This window comes from Diplotaxodon limnothrissa, linkage group LG12, assembly GCF_057381915.1.
Source record: "Diplotaxodon limnothrissa isolate DT_005_m linkage group LG12, D_limnothrissa_male_GT1.1, whole genome shotgun sequence".
Taxonomy (NCBI): domain Eukaryota; kingdom Metazoa; phylum Chordata; class Actinopteri; order Cichliformes; family Cichlidae; genus Diplotaxodon; species Diplotaxodon limnothrissa.
Window position 1 is genome coordinate 31705879 of NC_140607.1, and position 14771 is coordinate 31720649.

General features: G+C 39.5%; 2 protein-coding genes across 2 annotated transcripts in view; both read left to right on the forward strand.

Moving 5' to 3' along the window:
* Window positions 1–5696, forward strand: part of notch1b (notch receptor 1b) — a 43003-nt gene extending 37307 nt beyond the window's left edge. Inside the window, exons 28-34 of the mRNA XM_085367486.1 lie at window positions 84–294; window positions 597–687; window positions 936–1098; window positions 2255–2553; window positions 2793–2940; window positions 3063–3160; window positions 3253–5696. Of these exons, the coding sequence (XP_085223612.1) occupies window positions 84–294; window positions 597–687; window positions 936–1098; window positions 2255–2553; window positions 2793–2940; window positions 3063–3160; window positions 3253–4626 (2384 nt within the window). The 3' untranslated portion in view covers window positions 4627–5696. The remainder of the gene's footprint in view (window positions 1–83; window positions 295–596; window positions 688–935; window positions 1099–2254; window positions 2554–2792; window positions 2941–3062; window positions 3161–3252) is intronic.
* Window positions 5697–7117: 1421 nt separating this feature from the next.
* Window positions 7118–14771, forward strand: ubac1 (UBA domain containing 1). The gene is made up of 10 exons (XM_085368689.1): window positions 7118–7549; window positions 8657–8777; window positions 8854–8927; window positions 9016–9123; window positions 9287–9389; window positions 10102–10210; window positions 10488–10764; window positions 11226–11312; window positions 11522–11660; window positions 12319–14771. Exons 1-10 carry the CDS (start codon window positions 7412–7414, stop codon window positions 12432–12434), a joined length of 1272 nt encoding a protein of 423 aa, XP_085224815.1. The 5' UTR covers window positions 7118–7411; the 3' UTR covers window positions 12435–14771.

Genomic DNA, 14771 nt, shown 5'->3' on the forward strand with positions numbered 1-14771 from the left:
CAGGCTGATCCTGGGTGTCCCGGTCCAGCGGTCCACATCTTGTCCTCAGCCCACTGTGAACATAATGTCCATTTTCCTACCAGGTGGCGTGGAACCCGAGCCGCCACAGGTTTCCTACCTAATCTACTTGGTACTGGGCGGTTTAGGGATGCTGGCCTTCCTTGGACTGGGAATGGTGGCTGCCCGAAAGCGCCGTCATGAACACGGGCGGCTCTGGCTTCCCGAGGGCTTCAAGACCACAGATAGCAAGAAGAAGAGACGTGAGCCTGTTGGAGAGGATTCGGTGGGATTAAAGTAAGTTTACATTTATTCGGCACTCGCTGTCATTTGGTGTGTGTTTCTTTGCGGGTTGGGTGACGGGCCAGTTCTTTAGGTAAAAATTTGGAAAAATGGGATTTTTCTCTGGATCATTAATGATAATGATATAGCAGGTTTACGTGTGAATTAATTGACTTGTTGGGGCAGAGGGGTGTGGTATGAAATCAATCAATGCTTTTGTTTTTTCGGCATCGCTACACCATTAATGGTGAGTGGCTTGTATGAGACTGAAGCAGTGGAGTACGAGGATTTTTAAAAGGTTTTCTGCTTCATCACAGGCCAATGAAAAACACCTCAGACATTTCTCTCATGGATGACACCCACACTGAGTGGGGAGAAGACGAACCTTCAGATGCGAAACGCTTTAGGGTAAGGAACTCTGACATAACTAAAATATAATGATTATTATTATTATTATTATTCAATTTTACAGTCTGAGCAACTATTTCATAAGACATCTAATTCTAGGCTTTGAGAGAATTGTTTGTGTATTTTTAAATGTTTAAAATAATTTTATGATCTTTTTATAATACATTTTAAACTTTTTTTTGTTTTTTTCTAATTCGATTTAAAGTCAGTTTCAGTTGTCTGACCTCCTGCTGTCCCCGTTTTAACAGTTTGATGAGCAGGCTGTGTTGGATGCGGACGACCAGACAGACAACCGCCAGTGGACGCAGCAGCACCTGGATGCCGCTGACCTGCGCATCCCATCTATAGCTCCCACACCCCCTCAGGGCGAGATTGAGAATGACTGCCTGGATGTCAATGTCCGCGGTCCAGGTGTGTTACGAACCATAGATATTATTTATATTGGCGGGACCTCTTATCTTTAGGTTATTTTTATTGCGGATGACTTGGTTGTCTTTATATAAACCATTAAATTACAGAGACTACTAGATATATATATGTATATGTATATGTCTTTTTTTTTGCCTTTTTTCTTTTTGCTTGTGAAATACAGAACTGAAAAGTCTAGGTGAGGGAACTGGGAGAGGAAAATCCTTCGGTAGTGTAAAGCTATTACTGATATTTGAATGGATCAAGGGGCAAAGAACTTTTTGAGCACACATTTCTAGTAGTCACACATTTTTCTGTGTGTGTTTTTCTTGTGTAAACTTGTGTATGTGAATTGATTAATATCTTTTCTGGGCGAACATTTCACATTTCCTAAGGATGTGTGTGTTTTTTTATGTGTGTGCGTGCGTGTGTAATTGCGCATGTAGGAGCTGCTAAAGCTCCATGTCCTCAGGGTAAAGGATCTTCTTCAAAGCAGCTGGCTGGAAGCTAGATGCCTGGGGGAAAACACTGATTCCTGATCAGATTAATCATTTGACCAGTAATAGGCCTCTGTTTTCTTTTTTTTTCTTTTTTTATTCTACATTACAAAAACCAATGAAGGCATCAGATGCAAAAACCTAACTTTGTACTAAGTGGCAAATTCCCTGAAGAAAAGCTATGAAAAATCAAAGTAACAGGTTTAACATCTTGAGAGCACACTTTTCCCCCCGTTGCGGATCGATGCACTTGAATCGACCAAATCTGCGAGATCTGGGGCTTGCTATCCTTTTGAAGAGGAGAAAACCTATCCAAGTCGACTGACTGAGCCGCCTCTCACAGCCAGATTTTAATGCTTCGTTTTTGCAGTAGTCTAGCTTTAGCAAGCCTTGGCCTCTATCCCTCTAGCTTCGCTTTCCTTCTGAAGCTTCTCCTGTGCCGGGGCCTTGATCAGAATCTATTATCGAAAAAGAGAGCGCTGTGATGATTCAACCCAGGAAAAAGTGTCAAATCCACATTCGATTTGTTTGTTGCTTTGTTTTGATCTGCCAGGTGCTTTGAAGTGAACCCTCTTGTAGTTTTGCAGTAGTTAATATGACTGTACTGTGCTGACCATGCAGTGCCTTTTTTTTCATTCGCTTCTTCTGGTCCTTCCGTGCAGATGGATTCACACCCCTGATGATTGCGTCCTGCAGTGGCGGAGGTTTAGAAACAGGCAACAGCGAGGAGGAGGAGGACGCCTCTGCTAATGTGATCAATGACTTCATCTATCAAGGTGCTAACCTCCACAACCAGACTGATCGGACGGGTGAAACAGCTCTTCACCTGGCTGCCCGCTATGCCCGCTCTGATGCTGCTAAACGCCTGCTGGAGGCCAGCGCTGATGCCAACATACAAGACAACATGGGCAGAACTCCTCTGCATGCTGCTGTGGCAGCTGATGCCCAAGGAGTGTTCCAGGTGGGTTTCTTTATCATTTATTTATTTCTTTTTGGATTAGGAAACCCAAAATGCAAATGTGAGCATGGCTCGTTTAAAGTCTTTTTTTTTTTCATCTTAAAATTGTGATGACCATTTTGTGTGAAAAATATAGCTATTAAAAAAATATTAATAGTACAAAGTTAAAATACTTTAAATTTCCTGTAAAATTCATTATTCTAAAGGAATCTAATGGAGTAATGTGTTGTACATATTTGCAGATTCTGATAAGGAACCGTGCCACAGACTTAGATGCCCGCATGCATGATGGCACTACACCCCTGATCTTGGCTGCCAGGCTTGCAGTGGAGGGCATGGTGGAGGAGCTCATTAACTGCCATGCTGATGTCAATGCAATTGATGATTTTGGTAAGGTTTCAATGTTTTTTGCCACTTACGATATTCACAAAAGCCTGAAATCTTCACATTTTAGTGCTAAATGTGGTGCAAAAAGAATTTTATATCTAATGACCCTGTTCCTGTCTCTGCAGGTAAATCAGCCCTACATTGGGCCGCAGCAGTAAATAACGTGGAGGCAGCCATTGTGCTACTCAAAAATGGTGCCAACAAGGACATGCAAAATAACAAGGTATAGAAATAACCCCCTTTCTGCAATGAAGGAACATTCCTTGTGCATCTGTTAAACTGTTTAATATATTGTCTCCTTTCTGTTTACTTCAGGAGGAAACACCTCTGTTCTTGGCTGCTAGGGAAGGAAGCTATGAGACTGCCAAGGTCTTGCTGGACCATTTTGCCAACAGAGAAATAACTGATCACATGGACCGGCTACCCAGAGACATTGCACAAGAGAGAATGCATCACGACATTGTGCGGCTGATGGACGAGTACAACCTGGTACGAAGTCCTCCCATGCATGGAGGGTCACTAAGCACCACACTGTCACCCCCTCTTTGCTCGCCTAATGGCTTCCTGGGAAACATGAAGCAGCCCCAGCCTCAAGGTCAAGGCCAGAGCAAAAAGGCACGCAAGCCCAGCACCAAAGGCATCGGGTGCAAGGAGGGAAAAGACATGAAGGTGAAGAAGAAGAATTCCCAGGATGGGAAGCCTGGGAACCTCCTGGATAGCTCAGCTGTTCTGTCTCCAGTTGACTCCCTGGAGTCTCCACATGGCTATGTCTCTGATGTAGCTTCACCGCCGATGATGACCTCACCTTTCCAGCAGTCGCCGTCTGTATCCCTGAACCATCTGCAGGGGATGTCTGACCCACACCTGGCTGTAAACCACATGGTGATGCCAAGCAAGCAGGAGCTGGCTCGAATGCAGTTTGACCCAATGCCTCCACGTCTTACCCACCTACCCGTTACTGTCTCCAGTGGCCAGGGCGCCATGAATGGGCAGTGTGATTGGCTGTCCAGGATGCATGGCAACATGAGCCAACCAGGTCAGTACAACCCAATGAGAAACAACTCTGGTGGTCAAGGAGGTCTTCACCAGGGAGGCCAGCACGGGATGATGACAACAACGCTCCATAATGGCCACCCAAACAGCAGCCTGACTCAGATGATGACATATCAGGGCATCCAGAACACCAGAATGGGTCCACAGTCGCACATATTGCAACAGCAAGCTCAACAGATGCAGCAGATGCAGAACCTTCAGCAGCTTCAACAACAGCAGCAGCAGAGCATCCAGCTGCAGCACCAGAACTCAAACACAGCCAACACCCAAAACTTCATCAGTGGGGAGCTCAGTTCTCCAGAGCTCCAGCAGGGCACAGGCAACTCCACCATGCCCATCCGCACCATCCTGCCTCAGGAGACCCAGATTATGCCCTCCTCCATCAGCCAGTCAATGCCTAGCACCCAGTTCCTCACCCCACCCTCCCAGCACAGTTATTCGGGCCCCATTGACAACACCCCAAATCATCAGGTCCAAGTACCTGACCACCCCTTTCTGACACCCTCTCCCGGCTCCCCTGACCAGTGGTCCAGTTCATCTCCTCATTCCAACATGTCTGACTGGTCAGAGGGCATCTCGAGTCCACCGACAAGCATGCAGTCTCAGATTGCACACATACCTGAACAGTTCAAATAAAAATCTTCAGACCCAGCTGAGCTGCTGTACATATGTTTTTTTTTTGTTCTTGTTTTTTTGTCTAAAAAGGCACTCTTGGAGGAAAAAGAGAAAGGGCAACGCTGTAAACAGGATTTTAAAAAACCTTCATAAGCTTTTATACTAACAGCAACATCTGTGTTTCATCCATTCTTTTATTTATTAATGTCTTATTTATAAGCATTGCCTGCCTTCAGAAATTTGTGGGGTCCATGGTGTTATGTCATAAGCAGGGCAGTGGATGGCCTTTATAGAAAGTCTTTTCTTTTAGTACTTCTTTTCTGGAGTGAAGTCGCAGCATACACACTGGGTATTTATTTTCCCTTAAGGACTTTGCCTTTTTTATATGGTTTCTCATGTTTATATATATATATTTTTGTATAATCTTGTTTATAATGAAAATCGTGATTAAGGGGCATTTTTATAGAGCACATATTAAGTTTCAGTGTTATTTCAGTTATTTGTAAGCATCTGAAATATCAACTGATGGTAAACTGTTAACAGTACATGAATGCCATGTACAGGTCCTGTATGATATGGGAGCTTCCATAAATATCATGTGATTCTTAGCTACACTCTTTAGAGTCATGTAAATTTCTTGAATCAGTGGAACAGCATTATGTTGTGCCTCTTGGTTTGATTTCACTCGTGTGGAAATGGAGTGGGAATGTGATATGTTGTACAGTATAAGGCCATCTTGGAGATTGGCAGTTAAGGCAGGCTTGAGTATCTGCGAGTCCTGTGGTGTTGGAGATCTGGCCTGTCGGCCACAGTGTATGTTTTTGTTCAGAGGGAAAAGGAATCTCCATTTTCTCTCTCCCTTAGTTTGAGCCTATGGCTGTGTCCTTCCTTCTGTAAATATGCCCCTTGTGTCCCTTGTAAGCAAGATTTTGTTCAAGAAATCTTATGTCTTAAGCATGCAATTGTGATAGGTGTTACACCAATCATCAGCCTCTAAAATGTAAAACAGAACAGAATTTATATTTTGTATCCTATTGTCCCTTATGCATAAATAAATTTGAACTCTATACAAATAGGCACAATATATTGTTAGGTGGTGTTTTTCTCATATAAAAATGGAAAAATAAATAAATATTGAGGTTTTATAAATTGATATTTATTTGCTGTTCTGGAACACACAAAAATCCATTGAGGCAAATGTTTATGTATGATAGAAAGGTTTTTTTTGTTACACTTCAATGAAATGAAAACTGTTGGTTTTGTTCTCAAGTTGTGTCCACCTTAATGTTTTGTGAGATGCACTCTGGTATAGTTTGGAAAAAGTTCTGTTTTTAAAAACCACATTAGGTTGTAGTGAAAAATGCAATATCTGCAATATGTTTCCTTTGTCTTTATAAAGCTATAATTTGCAACAAATGTATTTTCCCTTTTCATTTTCAATCTGTAAAAATGTTTCTTGTTATAATAAAGGGCACCTGTGTGTCTTGAAATCAGTGATAATTGTCTTTTATTTTTTATGCTTGTGTGTTTATAATAAACATCTAAAGTACAAATCCAGTAAAGTCATCACTGCAATTAGGTTAGCCTGTGATGAGTAAAGCTGAATTTTCCTGTGATCTGGCTCTTACTTTTAATTTAATGTATGGATGGATGGAGTATGTCCCCATCTGGTGGTGACAGTTGTTAAAGAAAATTAATTATATTAAGTTTAAGTGAATTACAGCTGCAATATTTATACAACATCGTGAAAATTCATAAGAAGAACAAATCATCTGAATACCATAGTTGGTATAAGCTGTGGGACCCATTTCTCAATTTACTGTGTAATGATTAAGTAAAAACGTAAAAAAAAAAAAAAGAAATATGCATGCTCAACATGCTCAGACTGGCTGCCATAGAGATACTTAAGCAAATAGTTTTTGTTATTTTTCTATAAAACTCTACAACAGCTTATTTTTGTAAAAGATCAACACACCTGTCAGGATCCAAGGTTACACACACATTTACATAATAATGGAGTATACCTTCTTTCTGATTTTTCTTAGATTTATCGTGTACATATTATTTATTAAAGCATTTTGAACAACTCTTTTGCAACATTTTTTAATCGATCTATATTAGAAAAATGGTATTAATATAATCGATCGACAGGGTGGAAAAATGAAAACAAGCAGAAAAAACACTCCTCATATTGTCATTTAGTATTGCCATATAGTTACCTAATTGATATTCATCTTTTCTGAAGCCTATTTTTAATATTAATTAACTCGTTGTTGTTGTTTTAACTCCAGTTTCAGCTTTGTTTTAGTTACCTTGATGTTGGACCGTTGGAGATCTGAGGATCCTCTAAGTGCAGGTTAAAGAAGCAAATATTACGATGTTTCATAATTTTGTTGCAAGTAACTGTGTTTTCTAAAAACGGCTTGACCGGGTTGATTGTATTTTTGGACCTGTCACTCAAAAGAACTACACATCCCACAATCCAGCATTGGCGGTACAGTTGGGAGTTCAAAGTTCAAGTTACAGTAAAAATAGGGTTTTCGCTAGTTACTGCTTGTGAGCTAACAGGAAAAAAGAAGAACTCGTCTTGAAGAGGACGTGTTTCTCGGTTACCACCGCAGCGAAAACCGACCGAGGAACCCCCAAATGGCCCTCAGCTAGTCGGTGCCCGCTCTCACTTTGTTGTTGGTGGATTTACAGACGACGGCTAGCTGGGTGCTAAGGTTAGCACGCAAGCTTGCCAAATAGGCACATAGCAACTGCTGCTAGCTATCGTCACTGGACTGGTACTGTTAAGTCTGGAGCTATGTTCGTGCAGGAGGAAAAAATATTTGCCGGCAAAGTGCTGAAAATACACATCTGCACCATGGACGGCACGGAGTGGTTGGAGGAGGTCACGGAAGACACGACTGTTGAGAAACTAAAGGAGAGGTGCTTGAAACATGTAGGTTTTTCTTGGCTTGTTTGTGTTTGTCCTGCTTCCTTTTTTTTCGACCTGTCACTCCTCTGCCTGGGGTGCTTTACACTGTGCCATGTCCCTTTCGTAAACTGTCAGTGTCAGTATCACTGGCGCTGTATTTATAGTAACTGGGTAGACTTTGCTATTTATAATTTAGCAAGTTGGTTGTCCCAGTAGCTACTAAGAAACGCATGCTACTTTTTAGCCATTCTATTATTATACAGCTCACTTCACTTCTCCTTCCTTGGGCTATGGCGAAAACTCAAGTAGTGGTTTAAGTTTTGGTTTTCGTGTCAGCCCAGTATATTCTTAAATTAATTAATACGTCTCTGAAACTTCATGAAGTCAGTGCTTAGAGTTTTTAGATGAGTCATGTTTTGTTTACCCAACCAATCCTGAATTTATGATGACAAGGCAAAGACAGAAAGCAGCTAATCCTCCACATAGGGAGACTGTTTTTACTCAGTTTGTATCTTCGGTTAAATATCAGAGCTGATGTAGTTAACTGATTAAAGCTGATCAAGAGAAAACAGATCTAAAGTTATTTTGATAACCAAAACTCGAAAATTTGCTTGTTCCTACAACTGTGTTGTGAGGATCTGGCTTTCTCTGTTGCAGGGGTGTCAGACCCATTTTAATGCATAAGTCATATAGACCAACAGCACCATTGCCATAATCTATGTTAAAAAACAAAGTACACCGCTTTCATTCAAATTTGTCAGAAAGCAGAAGCAGATGGTACTATTTCTAGTTAAAATAGTTAGTTACTAGTTCAATTATTTTATTTTTTAATGACCAGGCCATTTACAAAGCAGATAACTAGCACACTGTGACATGTACAACTTAAAAATTGTGTTTAAGTTTTTTCAATCCACTGTTTCTGTGTAGGATCTTGGTCATCTAGATCATCGGTTGGTTTTTTTTTTTGGTTTTTTTCCTTTTTCTCTTCTTTTAAATAACTTTTTCAAATGTCTGTCATTATTGGTCCTACTTATAACAGTAACTGAATGATATTTAAAACAAAGAAAGTGATTAGTTACAATGAGTTATCTGGTTGTGCCTGAGTTGTTTTGTTTTGTGCTTAATTTGTAGTGTGTACATGGAAGTCTAGAAGATCCCAAAACCCTTACACATCATAAACTTATTCATGCTGCTACAGAAAGAGTCCTCTCTGACACAAAAACTGTTGCTGATGAAAATCTCAAAGATAAAGGTATGTAGCGTCTCTCCAGTTTGCCGTGGTTTGCCACAGTTTTCCATGAAGCTAACATGTTTAATGTATGTTGTAGATGTTTTGCTGCTCATAAAGAAAAGACCGCCACCAACCCCTCCAAAGACGGCTGACGTTAGTTCAGAAGACAAGGTAAGTCCTCTGTCCAGTTTTTGGGAAGAAGTCCTTTTTTTAAACATGCATATATTTTATTAACTGCTGTTTATTCTGTTCATCACAGAAGAAACAAGAAAACAAAGCTCCAGATAAAGATGCTATTCTGAAAGCCACCGCCAGCCTATCCACACGCCACACAGACCGTACTGTTACGCAACACAACATCAGAGATGTAAGAGAGGTTTAGCTTTAGCTCACAGGGTGCACTGAAATGTAGATAAATTACAATAATACTTTAAAATATTGTAAATGAGAAATTTACCTGCACTGTACTTGGACTGATAGCTTGTAATTATTTTTAATGTCCTTGTATATTGTTGTTTGTGTTGTTGCAGTTTCAAACAGAGCTCAGAAAAATCCTGGTTTCTCTTATTGAAGTCGCACAGAAGCTTCTTGCCTTGAACCCTGATGCTGTCGAACTATTCAAAAAGGCAAATGGTAAAGTGGAAAATCCCTTAAACCTTTAACCCATTTTCCAGTGGAAAAACTGGGTCTGTCACAGCACCATTAACTTGAATTCATTTCTGCTGTATTATTATTTTTAATCTTTCTAAAATGATTGATTCATCTCTCCAGTTTCTCTCAGGAAAATTAATTGCCCACCTGAGTTTTAACATTTACCAAGTCTGTGGTTAGGGTTAGGATTGGGTTTTATTTTAGCCACAACAATCCATTTGAGAATGCTCAAAATTCAACTTGTTTAAGGCACAGGTTAAAAACTGGTTATGGACAAATCAAGTGTGTGATCATGTATAAGTTGTATAGTTTTAATGTTTTATTTGGGAATAGAATGGTGTGTATGTGTGAGTTTGGTGATGGAGTTTTTATTATAAATGAATTCTGAATTTTTTATGAATTATTATGTCTATTTTTTAATGTTTTATGGACAACAGATGGAAATTAGCCCTTGGCTATAATCTGGCATGTTTACATTCATGTAATTTATTTTACATTTATGTTCATTAACATGCACTGTCCTAAATAAATAAATAAAACATACTAATGGGCACTTTTTAGAAACTAGATGTTATCTTTTATCTGAAGTTGCGCACATTTATTTTGGCAGTGCAGGTTTTCTGTATGTTTGATCGTTCCAAACATTTAGCTGTCAACCAAAGATCTTTTCTCTTTGTGTGTCTGTGTCTCATAGCAATGTTAGATGAAGATGAAGAGGATCGGGTGGATGAAACGGCCCTCCAGCAGCTCACTGAGATGGGTTTCCCTGAGAGCAGAGCAATCAAAGCTCTGAGACTGAACCAGTAAGGCTGTATCTATAGTTATATTTGGGGGGGGGGAAAAGAATATATATATACACACACACACACACACACACACACACACACACACACACACACACACACATAAAAAAATATGTCCCTGTTGCAAAATATGGTGAAAACATATCCAGTGGGCATTAATTTGCAGGACAGCACTTTGGAGAAGTATGCACTGATACCAAGGTTCCACGAAAGGGTCTCATAGGAATTGTTCCTTATCTTTGTACCCTAACAGTAGTTTTATCTGATCTCCTTATAGCATGTCAGTGACCCAGGCTATGGAGTGGCTGATTGAGCATGTAGATGACCCCTCTGTGGACACGCCACTACCAGGCCAGGACTCTTCTGGGGCAGCAGGAGCTACGGCAGCTGCCACTCCAGGCCCCCCTGCTTCAGCTTCTGCTTCAGCCTCTGGTCCTAATCCTCACCGCAGCCTATCCAGCCAGTCGAGCACAGACGAGAGCAACAAGCAGGATGAACTCACAGAGATCTTCAAGAGGATCCGCAGGAAAAGGGAGTTCAGACCAGATTCAAGGGTGGGTGCAATTTTAGCTTTTATACAAGACTTCAGATTTTACAAATCTCCTCTCAGGGTTCTCATCGGCTGCATGATATTTGAGTTATTTGATATTATATTTTGCACTATCCTATTGTATATTACTGTATACTACTATTCTTATTGTATATCTTATTCCTCTGTTCCTCTGTCTCTCTTGCTGCATTGAGCATGTGTATGACAAAAGAATTTTTCCTCCGAATAAATAAAGTTCTTCTTATCTTATCTTATGTGGGACAGGGCCACACTTAAACTTGAGTGATATTCGATTTTGATGGAAGTTTTTTTTTATTTTATTTTATTTTTTTTACCATAACTTGTTCACATCTTATTAAGTAAGTTTTGTGTCCCCATGATAGCTGCTGGAATTGCTGGAATAGACTTTAGATAGATTTTAACTGTATGTGGGGTTTTTTTTGCTTTTTTTAATGAACTCTGCAGGCAGTCATTGCATTGATGGAGATGGGCTTTGATGAAAAGGAGGTGATCGATGCTCTGAGAGTCAATAACAACCAACAGGATGCAGCGGTAAGTTTACACATCGTCAGTAGTTTTACTATTAATAAACAAATTTAACAGTTAGCTCCCTCCCCCCAGTAATTTCTGAAACCTTCCGAAAACAACAAGTCCAGTAACATTGAATACCTGTTTCACTTGTTTTCAGTTAATTTTATACTTTGACTTCCATAAAGATTTTAATTGGTGTCCTTTTTGTTCCTTACTGTGTATTCCTGCAGTGTGAGTGGCTGTTGGGAGACAGGAAACCTTCTCCAGAAGATCTGGACAAAGGCATCGACACCAACAGCCCACTGTTTCAAGCCATCCTGGAAAATCCAGTTGTCCAGCTGGGTTTAACCAATCCCAAAACTCTTCTAGGTATAGTCTCATTGAGTGTAAAAGCCAACGTAGTGTCCTGTTTTTGAAAATTCTCCCCTAAAGTAATATTAAAAACTTTTTGACATCCTTATATTATTGTGTAGTTTTAGGAACTCAAATATAGTCTCATTCTGTAAAATGAGACAGAAAAACCACCAGCAGCTGAAAAAGATCTTGCTGAGACGTCCAGGAAAACTGTTCGAACAGTGTGAAATCATTCTTTTTATTTCATTCACCTGTGTATATATGGTTATTTTATATTATGTTTTGTTGTTTGTGTGATACTAAACATCCATGAAGACTTGTGCTTTGGTTTCGGTGAGTGAAGTTCTGATATTTTATTAGTCTGTTACTTTTTTTCTTGATATCTGTCCCTATAGGTTAGCTAATAACCCAACACTCCACTCGCTTGTTCAAAAACGGTCACTCCTGGCTCCAAAACATGATATATAAAACATAAAGAAGCAATGAAGGCACTAACGTTTAGGCTTTAAGTCACTGAGCCCAAAACCAGCGGTTGACATCAGTGTCCACTTAAGGCATATGACATAGAGAAAGGCCTGTCTACCTGTCTTCACCAGTTGACAGAAGAGGGGAAAGATTTGTGGGTTGGGGGTCTATTATATAACTCACAAATATGCTTTGTGTTTATGTGCAGCGTTTGAAGACATGCTGGAGAATCCTCTGAACAGCACCCAGTGGATGAACGATCCCGAGACCGGCCCTGTCATGCTACAAATATCCAGAATCTTCCAGACCCTCAATCGCACATAGAGCCTCCTGGTGACGACCTCTCCCCCCCCCCCCCCATCCCGTGTATGACTGTGGCAGCTTCGTGTGTATGTGTTTGTGTGTTTGATCACACTGAGGCGTACGCTTGCATGTATGAATGTGTATGTATGAGCGTGGGAGAGACACAAGTATTGTTTTTTGCCTTTTAAAGACAAAGAGAGAGGATTCAAAGTATGAATGAAGATGTTACAGATATAACTTATTTATAACAATACAGTAAAAACACTTATACAAAACAGATGTTAACATAAAGTTATTATTACAGTAATAATAATAATATAAATTGAGATTTAGTATATTGTTTTTACATTTTAATGATAACAATTTATAGGTATGACAGACATGATTTATTTTATATAATTTGTCCACGTGTAAAAATGACATCAGACATCAATTTAATGTTTACACTTCAACAAAAACTGTTTTCTATGTTTTGCAATATTTAAAAATCAACTGCAGTTTTCAGTGTCTCTTTAAAATGTTTCATCAGTGGTGAATGTGTGGAAGACTTCTGTCAGTATCACATCTTCTTTTTCTTCTCCCTCTGTTTTAATAAAAAATCAGTGCTTTATAACTGAGAGGAAAAAGTAGAGTCAAAGAGGATTTTTAAAAAGAAATCTTCATTGAACTTCTTCAAACATATTTATTTGACTTTCTTGCCTTTTAGAGCAAAACTGTACACTAAATCATGTCTCAGTCATGTTTTTACAAGAAGATTTTATATTAGGCCTGTGTGTGTTTACTGTCGATGTGCTCATGATTGTCATATTGTCATGTTGCTCTCGTCTGGCACTTCTTCACCTCTATGAATATCGCGTACCGCAGCACTAGTACAAGAAGAAAGAAGGGTTTGTGTGTTGTCTCAAAAGCATGTACTGGTAGCGAAGAAGTGAAGCTTATCACAAGGTGGTTGCCTTTTTAAACTTAAATTTGAATGATGAAGATGCATGCTCGCTTCATGCTTGAGAGGTGCGAGTGTCTTCAAACATATGTGGAAACAATAGAAGTTGACATGCAACCAATTTCTGTGTTTTGATTTGTTTTTTTGTTTTTTCCTCTTTTTTTTTTCTTCCTTTTTGAGAGCAACAAACATTTATGCTGTCAAACCAAAATGTCACTGTATAACCTGCCTTGTCATTAGATGTACCCAGTGGAGAAAAACCCTGTATTTCTGTGCAATAGCAAGGACTTCTGTTGACCTGTATAGACATATATTTGAGTGTTAGAGATGTGTGAACTGCAATGGGTAGTGTGTTAATAATAGCCTTTGCATTGAGTACTTAAAGTCTCCAGATACATGAAGGAGAGCATTGCCTCTCCTTGTTGTACAAGAGATTTAAAGACAATATGGAGGGTGGTGTGTTTTGCCAAGTTTTTGAGTGTTTTTATTCAATATTTAAAATGTGGTGTTGATGTGACTTTTTGCTCAGGGAGGCTGAGATTGTTTTTCTAAACTTGTCGCTATGGCAAACCTCTGCTCTACCCCCTTCTAGTTTGGCATTTGAGAAATGGCTTTAACTAATCTGTGTAGAACTTTACCTATGAATAAGAGCACCACATCAAATGGTTTGGTAAATGCAATATTTGAAAATATTTAAATGTTTTTAGAGAAAATTGTCTGGTTGAACTATATATTACATTATTTATATCAAAGCCAAACTAGTAATATGTTCATATTTATAACATTTTTAGCAAACCTTGAAGCTAATCTACAAATGTGAAAAAATATAATGCTTCAAATGTTGTTTTTACAAACCATCATTAAAATGTGTTTATGGACTGGTAGGTCACAGTGTGATACAAAGTGATGCAGCATGTTTGAATTTATGGAAACCTTTCTGCACACTGTGCCCAATTGGAAATCTGTCATGGCCATCATGACCAGTTGTCTCACCACCTCCATGCTTTGCATTGGCATGAATACCAAACTATCTTTCCCTCTTAATATTCTGATACGAACATTGGGAGATTGTACGCTTTAGGAAGAAAAATGGCCACAGGAAATGCTGAAAACGGTCAGAAGGAACCCGAACGAACAAAGTGAATTTTATTGCTAAGGGGCAGTGAAGAGGGAGTTGTTGGAGTCTGATTATTGTTTCACCCAGCCCACGTGTCGGACTGTCCCAGATCAACAACCTATGCAATATGCTCACAGTCTGTTCGTTCAAGCAGCCTAATGGCTACTGGCATCTAAATCACTATTGCATTAAAATTATTTTTTGTGGTTGTATGTTGTGTTTTTGTTTCACAGATTCCATTCAGCAATGCCACATTGAAAATCAGTGCAGAATGCCGCCCATCTTTAGGTGGATGGAATTA